Source organism: Acanthochromis polyacanthus, chromosome 9, assembly GCF_021347895.1.
Source record: "Acanthochromis polyacanthus isolate Apoly-LR-REF ecotype Palm Island chromosome 9, KAUST_Apoly_ChrSc, whole genome shotgun sequence".
Taxonomy (NCBI): domain Eukaryota; kingdom Metazoa; phylum Chordata; class Actinopteri; family Pomacentridae; genus Acanthochromis; species Acanthochromis polyacanthus.
Genome location: NC_067121.1, coordinates 39,335,618 through 39,359,259, shown reverse-complemented (window position 1 = coordinate 39,359,259; position 23,642 = coordinate 39,335,618). Strand labels below are relative to the sequence as shown.

Below are 23,642 nucleotides of genomic sequence, written 5' to 3'. Positions count from 1 at the left end.
CGATGAGTCAATTTGTGTTTATCTGTGTTCACTTTGTGTCCCTTTGTGACCGTTTTCAGCCCGTTTGTGGTAATTTTATTGGTTCTTGTGGTTATTTTGTGTTTTTCTGTGGTCATTTTGTGTCTTTTTGAGCCTTTTTTGGTCATTCCGTGTGTTCCTCACCATCATGGCGATGAGAGCGCAGATGTAGCTCTGCTTCATGACGAAGTGGAAGACTTTGACCATCGCTCCGACTCCTCGTTTCTTTAGGTCGTTCTCTTCGTCCTCGGATTCCTTCTGAGCCGAGTCCTCCGGAGGCAAACACACCTCGTACACGCCCTCGTCTTTCTTCTCTGGAGAAAGAAGTCATTAGCACGAGTTCAGTTAAGTCATGTCACTCTTCCTACTGTATTTTGATGCAGAGGCAGTCCAGGTATCTTCCAAATTCGCTGGATTTTGGTTGACTGAGAGCTCACCTGGGCTGTCGATGGGCTGGTCCAGTTTATACTGGGGGGTGGAGTACAGGTCCAGACAGACCGGTCCGTTCTCAGCCGTGACGAAGTCAAACGACGTCCCGTTAGCGGTGGGAACAGCCTGCAGACGATCACCAGAAAGATCAGATAAACTTCTATAACTGAGGAAACATCAGGATGAGAGGACTGCTCAGCATTCTGCCCCACAAAGGCAAACAGGAGGATCTAAAGAGGAATGAATAAATCACTTCAATCAACCGGATTTTGTGCATTTTGAGCATAAAATCAGTTTAATGGATTTCCTTTGACAGCTTCAGTTACAACACTTTGACTTTGTGGGACACTAGAGGGATTTTTCTGCATTTTTTTTCTACTTTTCACACTGCATTTTATTAGATCTTAGTCAACACAATCTGCCTTATTACCCCGGGCTAACAAGCAGCTAACATCAGTTTGATTTTTTAAATATTACATATATATAGATAGATACTTTTTTGCTATTTTTTAAAATTTTATATCTTTTTTTCTTTGCTCATTTTCTTCCATATCTGGGCTTATATACTATCATTATTATTTATATTTTTTGTTTCATTTTATTATCTGTTTTTTCTATAAAGGGGAGAAAGTGGTGAAGAAGTTTGAGCTTCTTTCCAATTTTTATAAATATATATATGTTTTTTGTCTGTTGTTTTTTTGTTCATTTCCTTCGACATTTGGGTGCATATATTAACATTATTATTTTTATTTTTAAATCAAATAAGAGCCTAAAATTTGGATATTTTACGAATCATTCTGAGGCTCCAGAGCTCTGCTGATCAGGCTATCTAACTGCATTTTTGTTTTTCTGGCGCAGCTTATAAAACCTGCTCAATCAGTTACGAAATCTGAACAAAAACGAAACTTTTTTCGCCCATTTCTGTGACAAAAAAATTTCACAGTTTCTTGCTAATTTCTGCTAAAATATGAGACTTTCATGACGGTCTCAATTTTTTCCTAATTGTTCTTAAATTTTGCACAAAAAATATTTCATACACGAATTAAAAAAATTTATAAGAAACATTTTAAATGGACCTTGCTTCAGATTAAAAAGCTTCAGAGATGGTCGAGCAGATCTGAGATCAGAAAAACAGTTTTTATCCTGCAGACATCCTCAGTTTTCACCTTCTTTAACCCTCCTGTTGTCCTGCGGGTCAAAGTGACCTGTTTCAGTTTTAAAATGTGAAAAAAAAAACTTCTGATGTCCACATTTTCAACATCTTTGGGAAATTTCTGAACATTTTTTGGTGGAAAAAAAGAAATGTTAAAAATGTTTCTTAAGAACATTCACATAAAAATCAACCAAAATCCAGCGAATTTCGCTGGATTTTGGTTGATTTTTATGTGAATGTTCTTAAGAATATATCAGAAGTTCTACTATTATATACTTCAGATATTTTTTGGATTTTTTTGGAAGATTTTTACTCATTTTTTGAAAATATTTCCAAGAATTTTCTCACCAAATTTGAGGAATTCTTTTAAATAAAACTTTCAAGGAATTATTTGAATTTTCTTCCTGAAGGTTTTGCAAATTTTCAGAAATTTGGGGAATTTTTTGCTGAATTTTTTGCTTTTTTTCAGACAAGGAAACAATATTTCTTGGGTGCTCGTGAGTGAAGACAACAGGAGGGTGAACACCTGAACAGTCTGACATCTGCAGCCTCTGATTAACTCGTTCAGAAACACCAGATGACTGCAGCTGCAGGAGGATGCAGTGTGAAAAGCACTTTGCAGTTAATCCCCGTCCTTGCAGCAGCACCAGAAGCAGAGATTTAAGACGGATCCGGAGCAGCCCACCTCGGTCGTGCTGATGCCGTCCTGAGTGGAGAGCAGCTTGGAGGAGAAAAGAGCACAGAAGGCGAGGCGTGTTATCGACGAGCTGCCCTGGTCAAAGGCCTCGCTGTTCTTTATAGTCGCTGATAAGCAGGAACAAAGCTGCACTAGTCTGGAAATCGAGCCCATCGCTCATCTGTCTGCACACCCTAAAAGCTTTCAAACCTCAGGAGGTGGCCGGTGGAGACAGACCTGATATAGGAACAAGGTCAGGATGTGTGTGTGTGTGACGGTGTGTGTTCTCCGGCTGAAATCTTTCCAGGGGAGAAGTCTATCACAGAGATGTTAGTGGGTGAAACCAATCAGCAGCTGCTTTCCTGCTGCTAAAATACGCTCCGTTAGTGTTTCACATTCAAACCAAATCAATAAGGAAGGAGATGTTTGGGTTTCTAAGCAGCTGCTGAAAGAATTGTTGCCCTTCTGAGAGACTATTTAGATTTCCTAGAATGTTTCTTTGATGCTTTCCGAACAACAAAACCCACCGACATTTTTGAAACGCACGCTGTCTCTGAAATAAACTGGAAAAATAGAAAGATTTTCTCAAATGAATCATCTGGACCTTCCCATTCTGTTTGTAATCTGAATCTAATCTTAATCCAAATCACTGTATTTTTGTCTTCACCCGATTCTACAAAAATGGAAAAAAAATCTGGGCTCCACAGTGCAGCTGTGAAGTCATTAGTGACTCTGCTGCAACCAGCAGACATTTTATAAAAAACTGTGACTTTTCAGCCAGAAAAAGACCAAAAAAATGACAAAAGTAAGACAGAAAATGACAAAACAAGACAAAAAATGACAAAAATGAGACAGAAAATGAAGAGAATTGCAAGACTTTCCTTGAACTAATCATCATGTGCCATTCTGGTGGAAAATTAACAAAAAAAGAGACAGAAAACAACAAAAAAAGAGACAGAAAACGACAAAAACAATACACAAAACGACAAAAACAAGACAGAAAACAACAAAAACAAGACAGAAAATGACAAAACAAGACAAAAAAATGACAAAATCAGACAGAAAATGAAGAGAATTGTAAGACTTTCCTTGAACTAATCATCATGTGCCATTCTGGTGGAAAATTAACAAAAACAGAGACACAAAACGACAAAAACAAGACAGAAAACGACAAAAACAATACAGAAAATGATAAAAATGAGACACAAAACAACAAAAACGAGACAGAAAACGACAAAAACAATACACAAAACAACAATAACAACACAGAAAACAACAAAAACAAGACAGAAAAATGACAAAAAAAGACAGAAAAATGACAAAAACAAGACAGAAAAATGACAAAAACAAGACAGAAAACGACAAAAATGAGACAGAAAAGAAAGATAATTGTAAGACTTTCCTTGAACTAATCCTCATGTGCCGTTCTGGTGGAAAATTAACAAAAACAGAGACACAAAACGACAAAAACAAGACAGAAAACGACAAAAACAATACAGAAAACGACAAAAACAATACAGAAAATGATAAAAATGAGACACAAAACAACAGAAAAAGATTGAAATGAGAGACAAAACGACAAAAACAAGACAGAAAACGACAAAAACGAGACAGAAAACAACAAAAACAAGACAGAAAAACAACAAAGACAAGACACAAAATGACAAAAATGTGACATAAAATCAACCAGATCCTGAAAAAAAACTAAAGCTTCTGAAGAATCGTCAGATTTTCCTTGAACTAATCCTCTGTAACATGCTGTTTGACTGGGAAACTTAACCAAACCTACACTTAAAATCTGAATATTTAATCAAAATCACTTTATTCTCATGAAATCGTTTTCCCAAAACCAAACCATCTGCATGAGTCAGATTCTGTAACAAACTAAACATTCAGAGCACCTTGTTGCTGCTGTGAAGCCACGAGTTGTTTTACAAAAATTCTGAATGTTTTTCACTGATTTTCAGGAGCGGATGGTAAAAAAAGTCTGGAAACAAATAATTAATGCAGCTAATAAAACCTACAGCGTGTGGAGCCCCATTTCTTTCCAGTATTTGCAACACTTGTGGGCAGGTTTTGTCAGTTCTTGTCTTTTTTTTTTAATCATTCATGGCTTTCTACCTGTCGGACAGCGCAAAACACTTCATCCTCTAACCATGGATGTGTTGTTTAAACTGCAGTGAAAAATGAACCCATGGTGAGGAAAAATGTGTAGAAACAAACAAAAAATTAATTAAAAATGCCAGATGTGGCCTGAGGTTCAGAGGGTTGGCCTTTTTTAGGTTATTTGAGGTTTTTTTTTTTTGAGAAATATATTTAACCCTCGTGTCGTCCTACGGGCCAAAATCGACTCGTTAAAGTTTGAAGATTTGGAAAAAAAAAATATTTTCAGAGTGAAACTTCTGATGTCCACATTTTCAGCTTTCTTGGAAATATTTGAACATATTTTTGGTGGAAAAAAGAAATGTTAAAAATGTTTAAGAGCATTCAGAAAAAAATCTACCAAAATCCGGTAAATTTCGCTGGATTTTGGTTGATTTTTATGTGAATGTTCTTGAAGAAAATATCAGAAGTTTTACTGATATATATGGAATCACTTTAGATATTTTTAGGATTTTTTTTTTTGGAAGATTTTTACTCATTTTTTTGAAAATATTTACAAGAAATATTTGGGCAAATTTGGGGGATTCTTTAAATAAAATTTTTAAGGAATTATTGGAATTTTCTTCCTGAAGTTTTTGCAAATTTTCAGAAATTTGGGGATTTTTTTGCTGAATTTTTGGATTTTTTTCAGACAAGGAAACAATATTTTTTAGTGCCCGTAAATGAGGACAACAGGAGGGTTAAACCATTTCAGGTCTGTTTGGATTTTCTGCCGTTTTTCTGTTTCTACATCGTCGTTTGCAGCTCTTCATGCTCTACGTGTCTGCTAATAAATGAATAAACCCTGCGTGTACGTCATGCGTGTATGGTCATGTATGTGGAACCAGACGTACGTTCTTCTCGTCGGTGCCCTGCCGTGATTCCCACCACATGTGCCTCTTCCTGTTGGCAGAGCTGTTTCCGTCCTGCTCCTCCTCCTCGTTCACGTCGTCGTCTTTGTCGTCCTGAAAAAACACAGATAGACAGTTCAGTGTCTGATGCGGATCTTCCATGTGAGCTCACAGCTGAAACTTAAAGAGCCACAGTTTGAATCTACGGACTCTGAGGAGGAGCTGAGTGACCTTTAGAAGAGGAAATCATGACTGAGCATCGTGTTGGCAGCGTCTGCACGACTCAAATACCGCAAAGACTGAAGCAACCGAACAAAAAGTGGGTTACATGCCGTCTATTCTGCCGTTAGGAACAAAAGATTCCACTTGTTCTCAGTGCTGCTACTCGGGTTACAGGAGTTTGGATTGTCTTTAAACAGGAAGCAGCAGAGAAATGAGATAAATTGATAAATTAGGTTAAAATGTGGAATATGATTCACATTATTGGAATTATTAACAGATGAATTTCTGCATTTTGGCATCTCAGAACTAAAACACATTCATACAAGAATTACCGTTTCCATTACTGCTTCTGGGTTTGGTTTTAGTTTGGATGGATGGATGGATGGATGGATGGATGGATGGATGGATGGATGGATGGACGGATGGACGGATGGACGGACAGATGCATGGATGGATGGACGGATGGATGGACGGAAGGACGGACGGACAGACGGATGGATGGATGGACGGAAGGACGGATGGATGGATGCATGGATGGATGGACGGACGGATGCATGGATGGAGGACGGACGGACGGATGGATAGATGGATGGATGGACGGATAGATGGACGGACAGATGCATGGATGGAGGACGGACGGACGGACGGACGGATGGATAGATGGACGGACGGAAGCATGGATGGAGGATGGACGGACGGACGGACGGACGGACGGACGGACGTATGGACGTATGGATGGATGGACGGATGGATGGACGGATGGATGGATGCATGGATGCATGGATGGATGGATGGCGTCTATCTATAGTCTATCTATCTATCTAATTGATAATTTCTATGACTTTTATGTATTTTTGGTTATTTTATTATATTTTTAACACCAAAGCTGCTGGAAACTTCCAGTTTTTTTTTGTCCGTCGTTGGACTGAATCCAGTCACTGAGGAGAGAGAACAGCACACTCAGTCTGTCTGGTGTTTCTGGCAAAGCTGCGGTGAAGATAAGGTCGTAATGTGTCGTCTCCACCATCGAACGAAGCTGTCAGCGGCTGATTTAAGCCGCAATCATTTTTTATTATTAGCGTCATCCAAAGTGTAAGTGTAGGTGAAAAACATGGGGAGATCAATAATGCATACGGCCCCATAGGTTAGAGGAAGTATTGACCCCTCTATAAAAACACCAATCTATAACTCCATTACAGGACCGAGGAGCTGCGAGGAGGAGGACAGCTAGGATTCTTCTTCAACGGGACGTCAGAGCTGATGTTTTACTGAGAACAGCAGGCGTTCCACTTCAGCAGTCCGAGTTTCTGTCAACGAAAGGCAAAATCTCCAAGGATTAGATCCCGTTAGATTCCAGCAAATTCACCCAAACTACCAAACATCTATGTGAACCAGAAAGTGAAGAATGTGCAGATGTTCAGCTCTCCAACCAGCCTCTGGATGCTCATCTGCAGCACGAAGCTCCACCGAAAAACTTAAATCAGGATATTTTATCAAAACCTCTTCAGGTCTCTTTTAAACATTTACAAAAAAATGCTTTTATTTTGACGAGATTCTCTTAAAAAACTAAAACTTCTGTGCCCACTGTTGTAACCATCAGGCCATTAGTTAAAACTAAATTCAGGAACTACTCGGCTGAACTGCAGGCAGTGTTTAGACAGAACAGATAGAATATTTTTAACAGATTTCTAAATAATTTTTAAAAAAAAGGAAATAGAAGAATAATTAAAAAATAATCTGTTAAAAACAGAGAAGCAACTATGTGAATATTAAGAGGAATAAACAAAAGAATAAACAAAAAATAAATCTGGTAAAAAAAAAATATGGAAATAAATGTGTAAATATAAAGAAGAATAAATGAAAGAATAAATAAAAAAGCTGGTAAAAATAATAAAAGGAAATAAATGTCTCAATATAAAAAATAAAAAAATAAAAGAATAAATGGAAAAATAAATCTGTTAAAAAAATAAAGGAAATAAATGTGCAAAATGCATTTTTATATTTCCATATTTGTTATTCATTTTCATATTTACACATTTATTTCTTTATTTTTTAACAGATTTATTATTTTATTGTCATTATTTATTATCTTTTATTATGGCACTTCTGTGATTCCATAATTTTAGGGCCCTAACCCCAATATTGAAATTGGTCGGGTAAATTTGTATTCTATATAATATTTTACATCAGTCAGGTAAATTTGTACGATGCAAATCTGTTTGTTAATGCAAAATGAATGTTAACATCGATCAAAAACGAATGATTTTTAATCGTAATTAATCCACAGGAACCTTGTGATTGTGAAGAAAGAGAGGCATGGAATGAAATGCAACCAGTCTTTGTTGCTTCATAGTCACAGTTTATAATCTGTCCAGAAGTCTCTCTGGTGTAAAACTGTGCCGAGACCATCTACAGATTTAATTAAAATTTTGCCGGGGCAGCATCCGTACATTACTACCACAGTGCATCATCCCCGGGTCGTTTAACTAATCTGGACCAGTCGTTTAGTCTGCCGAGTCGTTCTGTAAAAGCAGCACCGAGCCAAGAAGTTCACGCTTCGTCTCAGATGATACCTGAGCTCCGTACGGAGGACAGATCAACCCGGAATCTTCCATCGATACGCTTTCTCTGATCACGAGGCCACCTGGCTGCTGATCTAATTCAATCAGCATCTATTTCAGTTTGTCTGGAGCTGAATTCAGGTAAACATGCAGCAGACAAACACCTGCTGATCCACTGTCCAATCAGCTGCTGCTAAATACAGGATTCTCAAAGCAGAAGATCATCCAGTTGAAGCTTCATTCGTGAGGATAGAAAGTAAAACTGAGGAACCAGGAAGCAAATATTTGGTCTTTTTCTTTGATATATGACATGTATGATCAATCACTTATAGAACAATAGATTTCTATGCAGCATCTGGGTGTATTTTGCTCCTGTCATTTTTTTTTACTCATCTTTCACTGCGATATAAAGTCCTGTACCTCTATGGAAACATCAGAGAGAATTCAAAATGTCCTACGTGACTTTATATACCAGGGGAGACAAACTCATCTTAGTCCAGGTTCCACATTCAGCCCAGTTTGATCTCCAGTGGACCAGACCAGTAAAACCACAGCATGATAACCTAGAAACAATTACAATTCCAAATTTTTCCTTTGTTTTAGTGCCAAAAATGAGTCAGTTTCGCTGGATTTTGGTTTATTTTTTGTGAATGTTCTTAAAGTAAACATTTTTTTACAATTGTTTTTTTTTCCACCACAAAATTTTCAAAAATGTTAAAAATGTGGAAATTTTCACTATGAAAATATTTTTTTTTCCACATTTTCAAACTTAAAACAGGTCAATTTGACCTGCAGGACGACATGAGGGTTAACCGTTTCACATCTCATCACTGATCAGCATGTTTTCAACGACAACGCTGCTCTGAGCCGACGTACACCCCGTCAAAAGTTTTAGGACACTTTCTCATTCAGTTAAAGTAGAATCTGTCCTACAACTTCTGACAGGGGGTGTATCTACCAAATTTGGTACACATATGCAGCACATCAGGCTGAACAAAAAAGTCAGTGACAGCCACATTCCAAACCCAACAGGAAGTGAGCTATTTTGTGTTGAATGTCAGATTTTGCCCATTTTTCATTTTTTTCTAGAGCCAACTCCTCCTAGGGGGAAACTCCAATTCACCTCAAATTGGGCCAGTACATACAGGAGGCCTTAATGATCCAAAGTTATTAAAATCTTTTTCCAAAGTCAAAGGGCGTGTCCGTGGCAGCCTCTGGAATTTGGATCCTTCTCCATGAAATTTCAAATGCTGTGTAAATGCCCTGAACATGCTCCAATCTGCCTGAAACTTTACATGTATGATCAGAGTCCTGCCCTGATCACATCCATATGATGAAATACACCCCCTGTCAGAAGTTGTAGGACAGGTTCTACTTTATTTGAATGAGACAGTGTCCTAAAACTTTTGACAGGGGGCTTAAACCAAACCTGATCATCAAATGATCACCGTCTCCGTTAGAACACGCTACAAAAGGACTCACCATCAGCTGCTCGACGGGCTCCTGCAGCCAGAGGCGGATGAGCGTAGCCAGGGTGTAGTAGAGGACCAGCAGCATGATGGGGCTGACGAAGTGGTACCACTTCCGGTCCGAGTGCACGATCAGCTTCCACGTGTACGAACAGTTGCTCTGGATGATGGGGGAGAAGCCGAACACCCTGCAGACACAGACGGACGTTTTTTAAACACAATCCAAGGTAACTGGACATAATGCCCCTCTCAAAACAAGAAAAAAAATATTTCAAGGAACTTTTACTTTGATATAAGTGAAAAAAATCTGCCAATAGAACAAGTGAAAAATGGCTTGGTAAGATTTCAAGAAATAAGATTTGATATTTAGAATATTGACATCTTAAAATTAGCTGGGAAAACTTATTAGGGTCCGAGCACCGAGGGTGCGAAGGACAGGCGGTGCCAGGGCACCGACTGTCCAAGGCACCAGCGGTGCCAAGGACCCTATTGAAACCCTAGGGTTTATTATTATTATTATTATTATTATTTTTTTTTTTTTCTCCCGTAAAGTAAATTGGCTTTTTGGCGGCCTTATCATACTCCAAAACGCGTGAAATTTGGCATGCACATCAGGACTGGCGAAAAATTTGATATTTTATGGGAGTTGCGCATGTGCGTGGCAAAATGGCTCTATAGCGCCACCTGCAAAGTTGAAAAAGTAGTCATTAGGCCAACTGCCACAATGTTTCATGTACAGCTACAATATTTGGTGGGCATATGCAGAACATCTGGACACACCAAAAAGTCAATTACAGCCACGCCCTAAACCCAACAGGAAGTCGGCCATCTTCAATTTGCTGTAAATTTTTCAAACTTAATCGCTCCTCGGGAAATGACTTGCCTTTTTGGCGGCCTTATCATGAACCAAAACGCGTGAAATTTGGCGTGCACATCAGGACTGGCGAAAAATTTGATATTTTATGGGAGTTGCGCATATGTGTGGAAAAATGGCTCTATAGCGCCACCTGCAAAATTGAAAAAGTGGTCATTAGGCCAACTTCCACAATGTTTTATTTACAGCTACAATATTTGGTGGGCATATGCACCACATCAGGACACACCAAAAAGTCAATCACAGCCACACCCTAAACCCAACAGGAAGTCGGCCATCTTGAATTTGCTGTACATGTGTCAAAATTTATAGCTCCTAGTGGATAAGTCTGAGAGAACTGAAATTTGGCCAGTACATTCACCAGACCTTTCTGATGAAAAGTTATCAAAAACTCAACCAGAAGCCAAAAGGTGTGGCCATGGCGGAGCCTCAAACAACTGATCCTTCGCCATGAAACAGGAATTGGTGTCTAATTCTTCTCAACATGCTCCAATCTGCCTGAAACTTTACATGTATGATGACAGTCCTGTCCTGATGTCATCCACATAGGGATATTCATTGACAGTCATAGCGCCACCTTGTGGTTTCAGGAAATAGACATCTTTTACACTTTCATGCCCTATTGTTACCCGGTTGATCATATTCACTTCAAATGCAGTGACAACAGCCTAAACACATTGATGATGCATCCCAGTGAAAATGGTGACTTGTCATCAAAGGGCGTGTCTGTGGCGGCCAAACCAATTTCGATGTTTCGCCATGAAAATTTAACGATTCATATCTCAGCTGAACAACATCCTATCTGCCTCAGACTTCACATGCTGGATACCAGGTCCAGTCTGAACACATCCACACTCATAAATTTTGAAAAAGTCATAGCGCCACCTGTTGGTAATAGTAAGTTTAAGGCCTTATATTTTCAGGTACAATGGCCCCACACTTGGTGATATCATGCTGGAAATTGGTCAGTCGAGTCTTCACCTCTTGACAATCACACACTGTGAAGGGTGTGACATTTCATGTAACGCTGTTGCCGTAGCAACCAAATATCGCCATGAAAAACAAAGCCCTTTCTGACAGGTTAGGAATACTCCAATGCTCACAAAAATTACCACACACATCACCATTGACCCAAGGAACAACACTGTATGCATCTCGGCACTGCACATGCTATAGCGCCCCCTACAGTATTTTTAACAAACAGCCCCCCCAGCACGTTTCACCTACATCCATGAAATTTGGGAGGCTTATAGAGCACATCAGGACGCACAAAAAAGCCTCTTGGAGCCATGTCCTAAACCCAACAGGAAGTCGGCCATCTTGGATTAATTGTGAGATTTTTGATGATTTTTCTCATTTTTGAGAGTTAATACCTCCTAGGGGATAATTCCAGGAGACCTGAAATTTTGTCAGTCCACACAGCAGGACTTGGTTTGGAAAAGTTATCAAAAGTTTAACCAGAAGCCAAATGGCGTGGCCATGGCGACCATTAGAGTTTTGATGCTTCGCCATGAAACAACAACTGCTGTATAACTCTCCTCTGCATGCTCCAATCTGCCTCAAACTTTCCATGTGTGATCACAATCCAATCCTGATCACATCTACAGGCCAACAGACACTCTCAGTTGCAGCGCCACCTGTTGGAGGGACAATAAATGCTGTATAACTGGCCTCTACATGATCAAATCAGCCTGAAACTTTTCATGAGTGATCAGAGTCCAGCCCTCATCACATCCACTGTTTGAAATACACTCTGAGTTACAGCGCCACCTGGTGGTGGATGGGCAGGAAATGCTGTATAACTAGTCTGAACATGCTCCAATCTGGCTGAAATTTTACGTGTGATTAAACTCTGGTCCAGATGTGATTCAGAGGCCGACACACACTCTCAGTCACAGTGCCACCTGGTGAACGTGCATGGATTCGCCGACCAGCGTGGATGCGAGGACCCGTCCATCGCTGCTTGCAGCTTTAATTATTATTATTATTTTTTTTTTTTTTTTTTTTTTTCTCCCGTAAAGTAAATTGGCTTTTTGGCGGCCTTATCATACTCCAAAACGCGTGAAATTTGGCATGCACATCAGGACTGGCGAAAAATTTGATATTTTATGGGAGTTGCGCATGTGCGTGGCAAAATGGCTCTATAGCGCCACCTGCAAAGTTGAAAAAGTAGTCATTAGGCCAACTGCCACAATGTTTCATGTACAGCTACAATATTTGGTGGGCATATGCAGAACATCTGGACACACCAAAAAGTCAATTACAGCCACGCCCTAAACCCAACAGGAAGTCGGCCACCTTCAATTTGCTGTAAATTTTTCAAACTTAATCGCTCCTCGGGAAATGACTTGCCTTTTTGGCGGCCTTATCATGAACCAAAACGCGTGAAATTTGGCGTGCACATCAGGACTGGCGAAAAATTTGATATTTTATGGGAGTTGCGCATATGTGTGAAAAAATGGCTCTATAGCGCCACCTGCAAAATTGAAACAGTGGTCATTAGGCCAACTTCCACAATGTTTTATTTACAGCTACAATATTTGGTGGGCATATGCACCACATCAGGACACACCAAAAAGTCAATCACAGCCACACCCTAAACCCAACAGGAAGTCGGCCATCTTGAATTTGCTGTACATTTGTCAAAATTTATAGCTCCTAGTGGATAAGTCTGAGAGAACTGAAATTTGGCCAGTACATGCACCAGACCTTTCTGATGAAAAGTTATCAAAAACTCAACCAGAAGCCAAAAGGTGTGGCCATGGCGGAGCCTCAAACAACTGATCCTTCGCCATGAAACAGGAAGTGGTGTCTAATTCTTCTCAACATGCTCCAATCTGCCTGAAACTTTACATGTATGATGACAGTCCTGTCCTGATGTCATCCACATAGGGATATTCATTGACAGTCATAGCGCCACCTTGTGGTTTCAGGAAATAGACATCTTTTACACTTTCATGCCCTATTGTTACCCAGTTGATCATATTCACTTCAAATGCAGTGACAACAGCCTAAACACATTGATGATGCATCCCAGTGAAAATGGTGACTTGTCATCAAAGGGCGTGTCTGTGGTGGCCAAACCAATTTCGATGTTTCGCCATGAAAATTTAACGATTCATATCTCAGCTGAACAACATCCTATCTGCCTCAGACTTCACATGCTGGATACCAGGTCCAGTCTGAACACATCCACACTCATAAATTTTGAAAAAGTCATAGCGCCACCTGTTGGTAATAGTAAGTTTAAGGCCTTATATTTTCAGGTACAATGGCCCCAAACTTGGTGATATCATGCTGGAAATTGGTCAGTCGAGTCTTCACCTCTTGACAATCACACACTGTGAAGGGTGTGACATTTCATGTAACGCTGTTGCCGTAGCAACCAAATATCGCCATGAAAAACAAAGCCCTTTCTGACAGGTTAGGAATACTCCAATGCTCACAAAAATTACCACACACATCACCATTGACCCAAGGAACAACACTGTATGCATCTCGGCACTGCACATGCTATAGCGCCCCCTACAGTATTTTTAACAAACAGCCCCCCCAGCACGTTTCACCTACATCCATGAAATTTGGGAGGCTTATAGAGCACATCAGGACGCACAAAAAAGCCTCTTGGAGCCATGTCCTAAACCCAACAGGAAGTCGGCCATCTTGGATTAATTGTGAGATTTTTGATGATTTTTCTCATTTTTGAGAGTTAATACCTCCTAGGGGATAATTCCAGGAGACCTGAAATTTTGTCAGTCCACACAGCAGGACTTGGTTTGGAAAAGTTATCAAAAGTTTAACCAGAAGCCAAATGGCGTGGCCATGGCGACCATCAGCGTTTTGATGCTTCGCCATGAAACATCAACTGCTGTATAACTCTCCTCTGCATGCTCCAATCTGCCTCAAACTTTCCATGTGTGATCACAATCCAATCCTGATCACATCTACAGGCCAACAGACACTCTCAGTCGCAGCGCCACCTGATGGAGGGACAGTAAATGCTGTATAACTGGCCTCTACATGATCAAATCAGCCTGAAACTTTTCATGAGTGATCAGAGTCCAACCCTCATCACATCCACTGTGTGAAATACACTCTGAGTTACAGCGCCACCTGGTGGATAGACAGGAAATGCTCTATAACTGCTCTGAACATGCTACAGTCTGGCTGAAATTTTAAATGTATGATTGGACTCTGGTCCAGATGCGATTCAGAGGCCGACATACACTCTCAGTCACAGCGCCACCTGGTGGACGTGCGTGGATTCACGACCAGCGTGGATGCGAGGACCCGTCCATCGCTGCTTGCAGCTTTAATTTTAAGTTATATTTTACCAGGATTGTCAAGTTTAGGTGTCTTAACCCTCCTGTTGTCCTGATGTAAGGCACCAAAAATTATTGTTGCCTTGTCTGGGAAAAAAAAGTCCAAAAATTCAGCAAAAAAATTCCCCAAATTTATAAAAATTTGCAAAATCTTCAGGAAGAAAATTTCTGAAAAGTTTTCCTTAAAAGTTTTATTTTTTAAAAAAAATCTCCAAATTTGGCAAGAAATAAACATTTAAAAAATAAAAAAATCTATAAAAATTGTATATATATTTTTTTAAAAATGAATAAAAAAAGCTTCCTAAAAAATCTTAAAAATATCTAAAGTGATTACATATATATCAGTAAAATTTTGAATATTTTCTTTAAGAATATTGTTTCTTAAAGAAACATTTTTTTAACGTTTCTTTTTTTCCATTAAAAACTGTTGAAAATTTTCCCAAAAATGTTGAAAATGTGGAAGTTTTCACTGTGAAAATATTCTTTTTCCACATTTTCAAACTTTAAAACGGGTCAATTTGACCTGCAGGACGACACAAAGGTTCAACTTATTTTGGGTTTTCGGGTAAAATTCAACTCAAAACAAAATAATTTCAGGATTGCTTGACTTAACAAGATATTTAAGATGCGTTCTCTTAAAACAAGTCCCTCCATCTTGCTGAAATGTCTCCTGTTAAGTGAATTTATCTTAAATCATCAAGTGGGATGAGACATTTTGACTAAAAATAAGAAAAACAGACTTGGTAAGGTTTTGAATTTTTACAGTGTACTGAATGTGCTGCATCTTTGGAATTGATAAATAAGTGTAAATGGGTGAGTAAAAATACAACATCAAAGTCTCAAAAGGCGCATTTCATTCATAAAACAATGGTAAAGTCTCCTTCGGACATTAACGTCTTTGTAAATTAGTGCAGTCTCTGATCTTGACAGCTGCTTTCTGATAAATGCTCTTCCTGTCAAGAACGTTTCCGTCCAACCTTGGAATCCGAACAATGCAGCGGAGCTACAGAATCTGTTTGGACAACAAAAGGACGTCAAATGATTCACTCCTTTTCCTTTCAGGGCAGAACGGAGGTCACCCACTCAGGAACTGCTCTGACGGCCGCTCAGATTTAGAGGCCTCCCGAGTCTTTTCCTTCATGCCATGTGGAGGGGCGAGCGCTGCCGTGACCCCAGCTGGCTTCCTGAGCGGTTTCTTCTTTCACATGGGGGGAAGGCCCGCCGGTCACATGACTGGGGACTTCCATTGTGAGGCAGGAAGTGGAGTGGAAGCCGGGCCTCTTGACAGCTTCACTCAGCGGCCGGCCTGCAGCGAGGCCGAGTCGCTGTCAACAGGCACAATTAGAGCTGTTCCAACATGGCCGCTCGTATTTATGTCTGGCTGAGGGCGTGCACTGGAAAAAATGCCCCTCTCAAAACAACAACAAAAAGTGCTTATTTTAAGGAACTTTTACTTTGAAATAAGTGAAGAAATCTGCCAATAGAACAAGTGAAAAATGGCTTGGTAAGATTTCTTGAAATAAGATGTGACAATTAAAACACTGGGATCTTAAAATTAGCTTGAAGAAAACTTATTTCAAGCTACATTTTACCAGGATTGTCAAGTTTAGGTGTCTTAACTTTCCTGTTGTCCTCATTTACAGGCATCAAAAAATATGGTTTCCTTGTCTGAAAAAATCCAAAAATTCTGCAAACAAAAAAAAATCCCCAAATATATAAAAATTTGCAAAATTGTCAGGAACATAAATTCCTTAAAAATTTCCCTTAATTTTTTTTAAATATCAACAAATTTGGCAAGAATGAAAAATGAAAAAAATGTAAATATTTTCAAAAAAAATCCTAAAAATATGTAAAGTGATTACATACATATATATCAGTAAAAGTTCTAATATTTTCTTGAAGAATATTCACATAAAAATCAACCAAAATCCAGCAAACTGAAAATGTGGAAGTTTTCACTGTAAATTTGTTTTGTTTTTCCCCCACATTTTCAAACTTTAAAACGGTTCAATTTTCTTGTTGTTGTCTTAAAACAAGTCCCTCCATCTGCTGAAATGTCAATTGTTAAGTGAATTTATCTTAAATCAAGTGGGATGAGACATTTTGACGAAGAATAAGACAAACAGACTTGGTAGTATTTTGACTTTTTTGCAGTGTAGACGGAGGGAAGAGGAAGAGGTCTGATCGTCACATTGGGCCTCAGTTTTCACACGATGGGGGACAGAAATACCTCAGCGTCGTGGAAAGTCAACAGGAGACGGCAGATGATGAAACAGTCGGTCGGTTTGTGTCAATTAAGAGGCAAACTTTCCGAGCGCAGTCCTTCAAACGCACCAACGCAGAGCTTTTATTTCCTAAATGAGAAGTCCGCTGTTTAAAAAAAGGCACCCGGTTCACCATATTCACCGCCAGAAACTAAAAAAAGCTCATTTACGAGCTGAGCAAAGAGTCATGTGGTGGGTTTTTGGTGATGTATTTACTTTTCACACTTCTGAACTCCAAAGCCTGACAGAGGGCTTGAAAGGCTCTCTTAAAAAAAAAAAAAAAGGCCAAAATTACCCCATTTATTAGAGCGAGTAACTGTAAAAACATGATCATCTACAGCACGCTGCTACATCAAAAAATCCAAGCTTAAACTCACACTAAACCGTTATATTCCGTTCTGGTTGAACTGCAGGCAGTGTTTTACACACACAACGATGAAAACAAATTACCAGGCGAGTAATAATGTCTAGAATATGTAGAGCAATTGAAGAGTTCATTTGCAAAAACAGGTAACTCCGTTTTCAGAAAACTCATTTTTTTTATTGTTTACTTGAGATAATAATAATAATAACACCAATAATTTATTTTTCTAGGATGGATGGATGATGGATGGAAGGATGGATGGATGGATGGATGATGGATGGACGGATGGATGGATGGATGGATGGATGGATGGATGGATGGAAGGATGGATGGAAGGAAAGATGGATGGATGTGTGGATGACCGGATGGATGGACGGATGAAGGATGGATGGATGGATGGATGGAAGGATGGATGGATGAATGGATGGATGGATGGAAGGATGGATGGATGAATGGATGGATGGAAGGATGGATGGATGGACGGAAGGATGGATGGAAGGATGGATGGATGGATGGAAGGATGGATGGATGAAGGATGGATGGATGGAAGGATGGATGGATGGAAGGATGGATGGATGGATGAATGGATGGATGGATGGATGGATGGAAGGAAGGATGGATGGAAGGATGGATGGATGGATGGAAGGATGGATGGATGACCGGATGGATGGATGGATGGATGAATGAAGGATGATGGATGGAAGGATGGATGGATGGAAGGATGGATGGATGGATGGAAGGATGGATGGATGAAGGATGGATGGATGGAAGGATGGATGGATGGAAGGATGGATGGATGGATGAATGGATGGATGGATGGATGGATGGAAGGAAGGATGGATGGAAGGATGGATGGATGGATGGAAGGATGGATGGATGACCGGATGGATGGATGGATGGATGGATGAATGAAGGATGATGGATGGAAGGATGGATGGATGGAAGGAAGGATGGATGGAAGGATGGATGGATGGATGGATGGAAGGATGGATGGATGACCGGATGGATGGATGGATGGATGGATGGAAGGATGGATGCATGACCGGATGGACGGATAGACGGATGGATGGACGGATGGATGAGCTGATCTGCCATCAGAGACAGACGTTCAGACATACACAGATGGAAACAGCCTCATCCTGAAGCACATCAGCAGCGCTTTAGAGGAGATCCATAAAATACCAAAACAGAAGGAACACAGAGACACCAGCTACACCCAGACACCAACATGGCCGCCCACTACACGGCACTTTTAGAGAAAGGTTCTTCTAAATATTTATATACACAACTCAGTAAAACTGAAATTGAAACTTATTCATAAAGATATTGTAGTAAGCCTAATTTTTAAGTCATTCTGAACAATTTTCTTGTAATTTTGGACAAGTTTCAAGTCATTTTGGACAAGTTTCTAGTAATTTGGACAATCTGAGTCATTTTAGACAATTTATGAGTCATTTTGGATAATTTTCTTGTCAATTTGGACAAGTCTCAAGTCCTTTTGGTAAAAATTCGAGTCATTTTGAACATATTTTCGAGTCCTTTTGAACAATTTTTGAGTCCTACTGGATAATTCTGCTGTAATTTTGGACAATTTTAGTGTAATTTTGGACAATTTTCTTGTCATTTTGGACAATTTCAACATCCAAATGCCGAAAAAAAGCAGCACATTCTGCCCAGATTATTATATAAAACTTAAGTGAGGACTTAAAGCTTCTAATCCCTTTTATGTCCAAATTCTTTTTTAAACCATATATTTACATTAATTAGAGCTGTAAACTCTCCAAACGTCACTCCTGCAGCAGAGCATGGTGTTATTTCTGTCATGTTTTTACTAAATAAGCAGTATTCTTTTCATTCTAGGTTGTCAGACTTCCTGACCTGAGGAGTTTTAGTCCCAGAGTAGTGCTGTGACTAACGTTTGTTGGCAGGACGTACACCAGCGTGGCTTCACTCCAAACACCGCGGCCACAGACGGCTAATCATCTCCTCTCTCATGCATAATAAAGCAGCGCTGCTCGGAGCCAACGGCCTGAAAGCTTCTAACGCCGACCCTGAGAGGAGTTTGATCTATCTCCCCTCCAGCTGGCTTCATCTTTTCCTCCCTGTTTGCAACAATAGTAAATATTTATTGAGGTTTAAACAAACCTGCCTCAGCGATAAATACGGCTGAGTGTGAAGGCTGAGTGTATTTTCACATTATGAGGCCGTCAGACAGCATCAGGGTGGGCTGGAGATGTTTAACCGCGGATAAACCGAGTCCAGAAATCCATCGACGTGACGAGAAGTTTAACTGGAGCACCTGTTCTGCACATTTACAAGATTCTAGTTTTGTTTTTGGTGTGGACTACAACACGTTTGTCTGCTTTAATGTTAAAAAAAGACATAATTTGTCTCATATTGTATATTCTTATTTCCTTCCTTCTTACCATCTTCATTTCCTTCCTTCCTTGTTTCCTTAATTCTTTTCTTCCTTCCATCCTTCCTTATTTCCTTCCTTCCTTCCTTCCTCCCTTGCTTTCTTCCTTCCTTCTTTATATCCATCCTTCCTTCCTTCCTTGTTTCCTTACTTCTTTTCTTCCTTCCATCCTTCCTTATTTCCTTCCTTCCTTCCTTCTTTATATCCATCCTTCCTTCCTTCCTTCTTTCTATCCTTCCTTCCTTCCTTCTTTATATCCATCCTTCCTTCCTTCTTTATATCCTTCCTTCCTTCTTTTCTTCCTTCCATCTTTCATTATTTCCTTCCTTCCTTCCTCCCTTGCTTTCTTCCTTCCTTCTTTATATCCATCCTTCCATCCTTCCTTATTGCCTTCCTTCCTTCCTTCTTTATATCCATCCTTCCTTCCTTCCTTCCTTCCTCCCTTGCTTTCTTCCTTCCTTCTTTATATCCATCCTTCCTTCCTTCCTTATTTCCTTCCTTCTTTCTATCCTTCCTTCCTTCCTTCCTTCTTTATATCCTTCCTTCCTTCTTTTCTTCCTTCCATCTTTCATTATTTCCTTCCTTCCTTCCTCCCTTGCTTCCTTCATTCTTTCTATTCTTCCTTCCTTCTTTATATCCACCCTTCCTTCCTTCCTTCCTTCCTTCCTTGAGCTTAAAAAACAGAAACCTTGTACCCCCTCTCCAAACAGAACATCCCCGGGTTATGGGTTTAAATCCAGACTGAGTTGTTGGGTTCTGACCTGATGTAGCCGTCGTCCCACGGGACGGACTCCTGGAAGAACTGGAACTGGTAGAGGTAGAGCATGATGATGTGTCCGGCGCTGAAGATGGCCATCAGGACGCACATGCAGCTGAAGATGAGCGTGCTGAAGGTCCGGCGGAGAGACCACCAGGTGCAGAGGAAGAGGAAGAGGAGGAAGTAAACGAACGAGGTGAGCGAGGGCAGCATGATCCCTGCAGAGACGACAGATTCAAAGAAAGTTCAATTCAACCTGTAGAGACGACGTGTCTGCAGAAAATAATCCAAACCCCTCACACTTCTGACAATCGGAGCAACATTCCAGCTGCAGGCGACTAAATCATATCAGAGGTGAACAGTTTATTGAAATATAAACCAAAGAAAAAAAAATGCAGATTTAATTCAGAATACAGCCTAAATTTAAACTTCTTTTCACTAAAAGCAGATTGTAGAATGATCCAACCCCCATGAGGCTGAATCTCCAGCAGCCTTTAAATGCAATGACCTTCCTTCCTTTCTTCCTTCCTGATTTCCTCCACTCCTTCTTTCTTTCCTTCCTTCCATTCTTCCGGATTTATTTCTTTCATTCCTTATTTCCTTCCTTCCCTTCTTTCCTTCCTTTCATTCTTCCTTCCTTCTTCCCTTACTCCCTTCCTTATGTCCTTTCTTCTTTCCTTTCTTCCTTTCTTCCTTCCTTCCTACACTTTTTCCCTTCCTTCCTTCCCTTTCCATCCTTCCTACCTTCTTCCTTCCTTCCTTAGTTTTTTCCTTCCTTAGTTTTTTCCTTCCTTCCTTCCTTCCTTCCTTTGTTTTTTTCTTCCTTCCTTCCTTCCTACGCTTTTTCCCTTCCTTCCTTCATTTTTTTCTTCCTTCCATCCCTTTCTATCCTTCCTGCCTTCTTCCTTCCTTCCTACGTTTTTTCCTTCCTTCCTTCCTGTTTTTTCCTTCCTTCCTTCCTTTCTTCCTACGCTTTTTCCCCTTCCTTCCTTCCTTCCTTCCTTCCTTAATTTTTTTTCTTCCTTCCATCCCTTTCCATGCTTCCTACCTTCTTCCTTCCTTCCTTAGTTTTTTCCTTCCTTCCTTCCTTCCTACGTTTTTTCCTTCCTTCCTTCCTTTCTTCCTACGCTTTTTCCCCTTCCTTCCTTCCTTCATTTTTTTTCTTCCTTCCGTCACTCTTTCTATCCTTCCTACCTTCTTCCTTCCTTCCTTTTTACATTCCTTCCTTCCTTATTTCCTTACTTCTTTTCTTCCTAAAGAAAAAAATTAGTTAAATAGCCCACATATATCGGCATCGGTTGGTATTGGAATCGGAAACTGAGAGTTGGCAAAAACGACTTAACTTTAGTGACGGTGCTTCACAGTTCAAAACATTCAGCAACATTCTGCCGTAAAAACGTCTCCGAAAGGACCCAAACTGACAGAGGACTCCTGGAACTCACCCGTCATGCCCAACAGGATGGTGACCACCACCTTCCCCGCCGTGGTGATCAGGTTCCCGATGATCTCCTTCACTTTGGAGGCGACTTCCGCCACGATCCGTAGAACCTTCATCTTGGCGCTCTCCTTCACCTCCTCCTCCTCTTCCTCCTCCTCTTCATCGTACAGCTCCTCGTCGTCCTCGTCCTCGGCTTCGTAGTCCTCCTCCAGCAGGATGTTGTCGTCCAGGCTCAGCTTCTCCTCGTCCTCCTCAGACATGGACAACAGTTGTTACTTTGTGACTCATTTTTGTCATTTTATGCCTTGTTTTTGTTGTTTTGTCTTGTTTTTGTTATTTGTGTCTCATTTTTGTCATTTTGTGTCTTGTTTTTGTTGTTTTACGTCTTGTTTTCATCACTTTGTGACTCATTGTTTTTACAAGACAAAAAGAGAAAAACAAGACAAAACGACAAAAACGGGACATAAAAGGATAAAAACAACACACAAAATGACAGAAATGACAGAAAATGAGAAAAAGAGATACAAAATAAGAAAAATGGGGCACAAGACAACAAAAAACAGACAAAACGACAAAAAGAGACACAAAACTTATTTGTTATTTTTAAAAAGATTTTCAAACATTCTTGTCTCCTAGTTTTTTTAGATTTGGTCTCAGGACAAGAACATTTACACAACTACTGCATGTTTCAGTATTTTCTACATGGATTATTGGATGCAAAATGTTCTCCAGCTCTTTTTTTAAATAATGATTTATGGTATTTAAACTGCAACACAGAAGACATTTGTGAGTTCTCTCTACTTCTAGTCTGGGTTTTTCTGTTTCCATGGACTTTATAAAATGGAAAATGAGCTCACGGGAGTAAAAAATGCCAGAAACTGCTTGAAGTTAATCAGCTGTCGACAAGTCTGACAGTCGATTGGGGGAATAATTTAACCAATCTCAAGGAGAAACACTTAAAACTTGCAGCTACGTCGTTCGTTCCTGCTTCATCATAGAAATATCTGAGTCTATTGATTAGCATCATGTACATTCCCCACAGACGTAAATCAAACCCACCTGCTCCTCTGCTTCGAAGTCGGCGTTGTACTGAGCCATCTCCTCGGGCGGTCTCTTCTGGACCAGACCACGACACAGCAGCCAGATGGCCAAACCCGCCACAAACATGCCGATGTCAGGGATGAACACTCGGATGCCGTTTCCTGCATCTGCCCCAATCACGCTGGCGACAAACAGAAAACAGAAGACAGGCGATAACAGAAAGCAGACGCTGAATCATAATACCTCCAAAATATAGTAATTTGGAGCAATCTTGCAGTCTGGGATCACGACCAAATGATGGAAATTGGGACGGGGGACAACACTGAACCGTCCACCAACGATCAGCTCTAATGCAAAACAGCTTTTCACAGACATCCAAAGACTTGTGGTGACTCGTTTAAATCAAATTTGGCCCACAAATGAATGTGCTGTCCTGAGTTTAATTCTGGATGGGATCTTCTGTCACATGTCCCCAAAAATGGCCAAAATCCTCGCATGAAAATCGCCATTCAGTGATATTCCTGCACTATGGAAAGCCCTTTGAGCATTTATTCCATATCCTTGACATCACACATTAGTTTTCTTCACTGGTTCGGTCTTTGTCAGCATTAGTTGGACATTCAACCACACTAGTTATGCACTTTG

General features: G+C 40.1%; 1 protein-coding gene across 1 annotated transcript in view; it reads right to left on the bottom strand.

Moving 5' to 3' along the window:
- LOC110965151 (piezo-type mechanosensitive ion channel component 2) overlaps window positions 1–23,642 on the bottom strand; it is a 132,327-nt gene that overhangs the window by 74,008 nt on the left and 34,677 nt on the right. Inside the window, exons 5-12 of the mRNA XM_051952952.1 lie at window positions 23,016–23,178; window positions 21,961–22,204; window positions 20,523–20,736; window positions 9,535–9,709; window positions 5,273–5,383; window positions 2,286–2,321; window positions 456–573; window positions 163–332 (exon numbers count right to left, since the gene is read on the bottom strand). Coding sequence (XP_051808912.1) covers window positions 163–332; window positions 456–573; window positions 2,286–2,321; window positions 5,273–5,383; window positions 9,535–9,709; window positions 20,523–20,736; window positions 21,961–22,204; window positions 23,016–23,178 — 1,231 coding nt within the window. The remainder of the gene's footprint in view (window positions 1–162; window positions 333–455; window positions 574–2,285; window positions 2,322–5,272; window positions 5,384–9,534; window positions 9,710–20,522; window positions 20,737–21,960; window positions 22,205–23,015; window positions 23,179–23,642) is intronic.